This window comes from Salvelinus sp. IW2-2015, unplaced genomic scaffold (assembly GCF_002910315.2).
Source record: "Salvelinus sp. IW2-2015 unplaced genomic scaffold, ASM291031v2 Un_scaffold904, whole genome shotgun sequence".
Taxonomy (NCBI): Eukaryota; Metazoa; Chordata; class Actinopteri; order Salmoniformes; family Salmonidae; genus Salvelinus; species Salvelinus sp. IW2-2015.
This window is the reverse complement of record NW_019942639.1, coordinates 359246-367625: the sequence shown is the minus strand read 5'-3', so window position 1 is coordinate 367625 and position 8380 is coordinate 359246. Positions and strand designations below refer to the sequence as shown.

Here is an 8380-nt window from a genome sequence, read left to right as displayed (position 1 = left end):
ACCTAGAACTCTCCTGAATGTTTCTCCTCACCTAGAACTCTCCTGGAATGTTTCTCCTCACCTAGAACTCTCCTGGAATGTTCCTCCCCACCTTGAACTCTCCCGGAACTATCCTGATTCCTCCTCACCTTGAACTCGCCTGGAACTCTCCTGGAATGTTTCTCCTCACCTAGAAACTCTCCTGGAATGTTTCTCCTACCTAGAACTCTTCCTGGAATGTTTCTCCTCACCTAGAACTCTTCCTGGAATGTTCCTCCCCACCTTGAACTCTCCCGGAACTATCCTGGAATGTTCCTCCTCACCTTGACTCGCCTGGAACTATCCTGGAATGTTTCTCCTCACCTTGAACTCTCCTGGAATGTCCTCCCCTCCTGAACTCTCCTGGAACTATCCGGAATGTTTCTCCTCACTAGACAAACAGCTCCACTGGGAATTTATAAAGCATGCATGTAATGAGAATGTGCTAGATCGCCAAGAGAAAGGTCTGATGTTTGGTAGGAGTATAACTTGATGTGTGTGGACTTATGGAGAATTCCTCTGTTCACCAGAAGTAGAAATGTAGGAAACTCCAGAAGAGGTGTGTGTGCATGCAGAGAGGACAGCCCCTCAGAGATGAGGGTGGGTGCAGTGTGTGAGAGAGAAACGAATGCACAACACATACCTCTATACAGCTCTTCTCCTTGTAGATTGCTGTCCTTGCTGATGAGCTGTAGAGACCTTGTTGTCAGCTAAATCATTTTCATTATAGGCCTTCATGTACAGTACAATATGTATATATTGTGGTCACATTTTGATGGAGTTCTCCGTTCATTTCCCCTGTATAATGCTGACTTTTCTCTACATAATTGAATCAAACTGTATAAGTCTGGTTGGTATCATGTAGGTTAGTAACTGTATAACAGTCTGGTTGGTGTCATAGTATGGTTAGTAACTGTATAACAGTCTGGTTGGTATCAAGTATGGTTAGTAACTGTATAACAGTCTGGTTGGTATCAGAGTATGGTTAGTACTGTATAACAGTCTGGTTGGTATCAGAGTATGGTTAGTAACTGTATAAACAGTCTGGTTGGTATCAGAGTATGGTTAGTAACTGTATAACAGTCTGGTTGGTATCAGAGTATGGTTAGAACTGTATACAGTCTGGTTGGTATCAGAGTATGGTTAGTAACTGTATAACAGTCTGGTGTATCAGAGTATGGTTAGTAACTGTATAACAGTCTGGTTGGTATCAGAGTATGGTTGTAACTGTATAACAGTCTGGTTGGTATCAGAGTATGGTTAGTAACTGTATAACAGTCTGGTTGGTATCAGAGTATTGGTTAGTACTGTATAACAGTCTGGTTGGTATCAGAGTATTGTTAGTAACTGTATAAAGTCTGGTTGGTATCTAGTATGGTTAGTAACTGTATAACAGCTGGTTTTACAGTATGGCCAGTAACTCGTGTTTCTCTACGTGTCGTTGTGTTTATCAGAGTGTGGAGGGAGGCCAGGGACCGCATCGTGGGCTTCCCCGGGAGGTTCCATGCRTGGGACGTCAACCACCAGTCCTGGCTCTACAACTCTAACTACTCCTGTGAACTGTCCATGGTGCTGACGGGCGCCGCCTTCTTTCACAAGGTACAGTCCCTCCCCCTCTCCCATCATTCAACCCTGTGACCCCTGACCTCTATGCGACATAACTCTGCTGCCAACTCGCCTGTCTTCCTCATCCCAATGTTTCAAATGTTATGTGTCCTAATGAACATGACCCTGGTTGATCCTCTGCTGCATGTTGTCTCTGCTGCAGTACTATGCGTACCTGTACTCGTACGTGATGCCCCAGGCCATCCGCGACATGGTGGATGAGTACATCAACTGTGAGGACATCGCCATGAACTTCCTGGTGTCGCATATKACCCGCAAGCCCCCTATCAAGGTCAGTGGGCCACGCATGCACACACACCCACACCGAACGTACACATTCTGAACACACACAGYTACTCTCAAAAACACACCCCGGGCCCTGCTTATTTATATTTCTGCTCACTTACACCGACCATTACTCAACCTGACATATTCAATATACTGTTGTGAATTATAAATCAGAACACAGCGAGATTGAATTGTTGCCCTAAGCTTGCGTTTCCCTCTAAATCTATTTTACAAGACATTTCTGACTAATATTTACAGATTTATGGCTAGTGGACTAATTATACCAACCAAGCCAAGTGGAAGATGTGAGACCCTCAGTTTTAGCCCCTTTGATATACAGAGGCTTGATTCTGAGGTGTTTCTTAGAATTGAAGGACATGCTTTGATGGAGTGTGTAACTTGACAGTTATTCCCTGGTAGGAATTAGGCTGGTGAATAGTGCAGGTAGTGGAAGTCAACTCCTGTAACTAAGTGACTTGAATTTTTCTGGGAAATCAGCCTTAAGAGATGCAGTAAGCCTCCATCTTGTGTGTCGTGGACAATTACATTTGACAATTTTGTCATTTTGCAGACACTCTTATCCAGAGGGCCTTTCAATTAGATTTGAAGTGCCTCTCTTAAGGGCACATTGGCAGATTTTTCCCCTAGTCGACTCAGGGATTCTAACCAGCGACCTTTCAGTTACTGGCTCAATAGCTTTCTGTGCTAGTATTCATTGACACACACTGAGAGTACAAAACATTAAGAACACCTGCTCTTTCCATGACATAGACTGACCAGGTGAATCCAGGTGAAAGCTATGATCCCTTATTAATGTCACTTGTTAAATCCACTTCAATCAGTGTAGATGACGGGGAGGAGACAGGTTAAAGAAGGATTTTTAAGCCTTGAGACAATTGAGGCATGGATTGTGTACATTTAAGAGGGTGAATTGGCTAGACAAAATATTTAAGTGCCTTTGAACGGGGTATGGTAGTAGGTGCCAGGCGCACCGTTTTTTGTCAAGAACTGCAACGCTGCTGGGTTTTTCAGGCTCAACAGTTTCCCGTGGGTATCAAGAATGGTCCACCACCCAAAGGACATCCAGCCAACTTGACACAACTGTGAGAAGCATTGGAGTCAACATGGGCCAGTATCCCTGTGGAACGCTTTTGACACCTTGTAGAGTCCATGCCCCAATGAATTGAAGCTGTTCTGCGGGCAATGGGTGGGTGCAACGCAATGCTGGGTATACTCCGTGTACGACCATATGTTACGACTGCATGTTCACAGTATCAACAAAGCAATAAAAATGGTTGTTACATTGTAATTAGATATTTATACAAACTCACACACTCACATATTCCCCCTCTCTCCCCATCTCAGGTGACGTCTCGTTGGACCTTCCGCTGCCCCGGCTGCCCTCAGGCCCTGTCGCACGACGACTCTCACTTCCACGAGCGCCACAAGTGCATCAACTTTTTTGTCAAGGTGTACGGCTACATGCCCTTACTCTACACGCAGTTCCGCGTGGACTCTGTGCTCTTCAAAACGCGCCTACCCCACGACAAGACTAAGTGCTTCAAGTTCATCTAGCCCAGGGCTAGGCCCAGCTAAGAACGTTGGGCAGAACGGAGCTAGAGAGTGAGGAACTCAGGCAGGACGGAAGAGAGAGCAGAGAGGACTGGTTGTGAGAAAGAGGGAGGTTTTGGGATGAGGGCTTAAACCCAGGAATGGATCTTGGATGAATGACACAGACCACACCTTCACTGGAACCTKTGATAGGCTGGAAGCTGAGAAGAACCTCTGCCAATCAAGAAGCCTTTTCATTTTTTAACGTAATTGTATTCTTCATCATGTCGTTCATGTGTGTTACATCATCAACTACTACACAGATTTCATTTAGCTTGTTATGGGCCTGCAGAGAGAAAGAGGAGAGGACGCTGGCAACACTGCCTGTCCAAGGACAGTGACTTAACTTGACTCTGCGAGACAAACTCAAACTGCCATTGTAAACGGACTGGTTTTAAACTGACACAGGGAGAGAATGAGACAGTGGACTGTCACGTGGGCCAGCCCTGAGCTCCTGAATTGCTAGCTAGACAACGGACTGGTTTTAAACTGCCACAGGGTGGACAATGAGACACGGACTGTCACGTGGGCCAGCCCTGAGCTCCTGAATTGCTAGCTAGACACGGACTGGTTTTAAACTGACACAGGGTGAGAATGAGACAGTGGACTGTCACGTGGGCCAGCCCTGAGCTCCTGAATTGCTAGCTAGACAACGGACTGGTTTTAAACTGACACAGGGTGAGAATGAGACAGTGGACTGTCACGTGGGCCAGCCCTGAGCTCCTGAAATGCTAGCTAGACATTTCACCTTTTGAGAGATAAACAAAGGCATACCCCATTTGTCATTGCACAAATTGTTTTGTTTTTTGTCGTTTATTTTATTTTTGGTACTCATTTTACATGTATTTACTCTACTCTTGTATATGAAACCGTGAGAGAAGCACTGATGGTTGTAGAAGTATTCTATTCAATGATCTTGTTATTTTTTTAACGTGGTGTTTAATAGTGTAAATCTCCATGTGGGATGGTCAGTCGTCACCAGGACCTCTTGTTATTAGCTGACCCATAGAATCAGTAGAACGGGTAAAGGCCCTCAGACCAGTAGATTATATTTCTATGGGCAGTCCTAAACTAAGCTAGAAAGTGGTCTTTGTCATTCTGTCTTTAAATGACCTCAGATGGAGACTACAGGACCATTATGCCACAAGTTCTACAAGTTTACCAGAGAAATCTGTCAAATATTCATAGGAAACTGTATTAGTTGGAATCCCATTACCTAACACATTCATTAAGCCTACAGCAGACTACAATGGTGTAAAGTCAGACCTTGGCTTTTTTCGGACTTTTTGGACGTTAGTGATATTGATCTACCCAATGGTTATWGTTAAATGTCTGAGTAGTCCTAATTAAGTGTTCAGTAATGGAGTAGGGTGACGTTGCCCCTAGATGCTGATCTTGGGTCAGTCTTTAACTTCTCCCACTAATGGTTAATGTTAGGATTGGGGAGGGGAAGCTGATTCCAGATCAGTACCTAGGGGAAACTTCCCGCGGGAGCATCAATTGGGCAATTGTACAAGGAATTGAAAAATAAGCTTATTTCGACTCTGAAGATGTTTTGGTGTTTCTGTCTCTCATCATCATGGTCCAATCARGTTCCATTCAGTTTGAACCTTCAAAAGGAGCTTCTTCTCTGTACAGCGTCTCCATGTCGGTCCCTCAAGTTTCATTTCATAACGATTTGATGCCCGATGAATGTTTTCTTTGCCAAATAGGTACGATGTTATATGCTGAAAAACAGCACAATGTTTTGTAAAGTGCACAATGCAGTCTGGTACCCCCCCTTCCCCGTTAGACGGTACTCTTCCACCTCGGCCACCCCCACCCCCCCCCAAAAAATGGTCCCTCAGCTATTAAAATGGCAGCGCCCGCCCTTGTACTATGCAGCTCTTATTAATTAATGTACTTTGACCATTTCTGGCTTCATTCCATTTATTTGACTGGATGATCTAAACTAACAATACTGTACATCCTTTATTTGAGATGATTCAGGAGAGATGACAGCACTGTTGATCAGAAAATAGGATCGGTCTTACTCTGGGAGGCTACTTTTATAGAACTCAACATTATCGCTCCACATACTTTCTGTATATTTATTTAATTGAATATATTAAATGGATCATCTAAGGCTTGCTTCTAAAGGGGTTTGTGAATAGAAATGACTGCAATAAAATGGAACGTGATCTTGTTCATTAGCTCTCAGACAACGGAACCTGCTCCTCTGACTGACCCTGCATCAGTGGACCCCATTACAACACTAATGAAAATCAAATCAAGTGTTATTTGTCACATGCTTTGTAAAGAACTGGTGTAGACTAACAGTGAAATGCTTACTTACCCTTCCCAACAATGTAGAGAGAATAATAGAACGATAATAACACAAGGAATAAATACACAATGAGTAAAGATAACTTGGCTATATACACGGGGTACCAGTACAGAGTTGATGTGCAGGGGAATGAGGTAATTGAGGTAGATATGTACATATAGGTAGGGGTGAAGTGACTTGGCAATAGGATAGATAATAAGCACTAGCAGCAGCGTATGTGATGAGTCAAGAGTTGATTCAAAAGGGGGTCAGTGCAGATAGTTCGGGTAGCTATTTGGTTAACTATTTAGCAATCTTAAGGTTTGGGGGTGGAAGCTGTTCGGGTAGCTATTTGGTTAACTATTTAGCAATCTTAAGGTTTGGGGGTAGAAGCTGTTCAGGGTTCTATTGGTTTCAGACTTGGTGCATAGGTACCGCTTGTCTATGACTTGGGTGGCTGGAGTCTGACAATTTTTTAGGGCCTTCCTCTGACACCGCTTGGTATTGAGGTCTGGGATGGCAGGAAGTTCAGCCCCAGTGATGTACTGGGCCTCACGCACTACCCGCTGTAGCGCCTTGCGGTTGGATGCTAAGCAGTTGCCATATCAAGCGATGATGCAGCCAGTCAAGATGGTACAGCTGTAGAACTTTATGAGGATCTGAGGGCCCATGCTGAATCTTTTCATCCTCCTGAGGGGGAAGAGGTGTTGTCATGACTTCTTCACGACTGTGTTGGTGTGTGTGGACCATGATAATTCCTTAGTGTGTGGACACCGAGGAACTAGAAGCTCTCAGCCCGCTCCACTACAGCCGAGTGCTACGGGGCGATAGTGATTTAGACGGGTTACCTTGGCATTCTTGGACACAGGGTCTATGGTGGTCTGCTTGAAACATGCAGGTATTACAGACTGGGTCCTGGAGGTTGAAAATGTCAGTGAAGACACTTGCCAGCTGATTAGAGCATGCTCTTTGTACCCGTCCTGGTAACCCATCTGCCCCCGCGGCCTTGTGAATGTTATTCTGTTTAAAGGTCTTACTCACATCGGCTATGGCGAGCGAAATCAAACAGTCGTCCGGAACAGCTGGTGCTCTCGTGCATTCCTCGAAGCGAGCATAGAAGGCATTTCCCTCGTCTGGTAGGCTTGCGTCACTAGGCAGCTCATGACTGGGTTTCCCTTTGTAATCCTTGATCGTTTGCAAGCTCTGCCACATCCGAGTGTCAGAACCGGTGTAGTAGGATTCGATTTTAGTCCTGTATTGAGGCTTTGCCTGGTTGACGGCTCGTCAGAGGTCGTAGTGTGATTTCTTATGTGTCAGGATTAGTGTCCCTGCTCCTTGAAAGCGGTAGCTCTATGTGGCATTGACTGCACGTCGTAAAACTTGCCCTAAATTGCAGACCTGGGATCAGCTCTAGCCTGCACCAATCTTAACCGGAACCTCTGACAGGTGAAAAGCAAAACTGATCTGAGATCAGGACTTTGAGACAACAACAGTCTGGGTATGTGCTCAAACTCAGTTAAACCTGTTTTATGACTGGGTCAATCCATTTGCACTAAGGTGCACTTGCACATAGCAGTAGTTTCAGTTTGAGCTCCAGATGTTCCCTGCATAATTACCTGGCTGACAGACTTCTGACGTTTCCTGGGGCAGGGAGGGGTCTGGCCGGGTGACGTCTCACACAGTGGAACTCCCACCTCCATCCTGCCCCTTTCAGTTTTCTTCGGGGCCAGTGGCACAGGAGGTTTGGCCGTGGCAACAAGCAAGGAAAGAGGGCCAGGAAAAAGCCGACACTCATTCCTTTAGCTAGGTGTTTAAGTGTTCTGAAACTGTGCTCCTGTGACTGTCCCTCACCCAACCCTGGGTCTTGTTCATTATACACCAAACAGACTGAAGCAGAGGGAATATCTGGATTTAGTCCAATAAGAAAGGCTTGTTTTAATTTAGTTGAAAAAACAACACTAAAGCTGTTTGCTTGTGTTCCCTAATGAATAGGGCCCTGGACTAGCACCTGCAACTACTACTGCCAGCCCTGTTCTGTACCAGACTGACCAATGATGACAGGGTAAAACAAACCATTGAAGGCCAAACATGGAATTAAAGTTGGTTAAAAACATGGCTCTGACTCGTGTCGTTCTTTCGTCGTCCAGCTCCCCGTCTCCTCCTTTACCGCAGAAATAGAACAGTAGGCCTACATTCCTGACATGCATTGCTTCATTCACTCAACCCACGTGTTATTAGCCACTTCATGAGCTTGTTCAGCTTAGTCGATGATACTGCAAGATAGACTATGGGATTTAGTTCAGTCAGCAAACTGGGTCTCAAACTAGACTAGAGCAATGTGTCACCAATCTCACCATGGGAGAATCTCAATTGCATACTCCTCGCCTCCTCAAAACCCATTGGAGGAGAAGGTCACAGGGGAGAGAGCTCTGGTTTTCTCATCCAATCGGGTTTTGAGGAGAGAGGACGTGAGGAGTATGCAATTGAGGTTGCCACAGTGACTCCATTCCACAGGACTTTGTGTTGTGAGGTGTGACTGTTTGCTGCAGGACA

At 45.2% G+C, this 8380-nt stretch overlaps 1 protein-coding gene across 2 annotated transcripts in view; it reads left to right on the top strand.

Annotated features, from left to right (window-relative positions):
- Positions 1-7942, top strand: part of LOC112069087 (exostosin-like 3) — a 56716-nt gene extending 48774 nt beyond the window's left edge. For both annotated transcript variants that reach the window (XM_024136373.2, XM_024136374.2), the window contains exons 4-6: positions 1473-1617; positions 1787-1915; positions 3277-7942. In XM_024136373.2, the coding sequence (XP_023992141.1) occupies positions 1473-1617; positions 1787-1915; positions 3277-3486 (484 nt within the window). In that variant the 3' untranslated portion in view covers positions 3487-7942. The remainder of the gene's footprint in view (positions 1-1472; positions 1618-1786; positions 1916-3276) is intronic.
- The last annotated feature ends 438 nt before the right edge of the window (positions 7943-8380 follow it).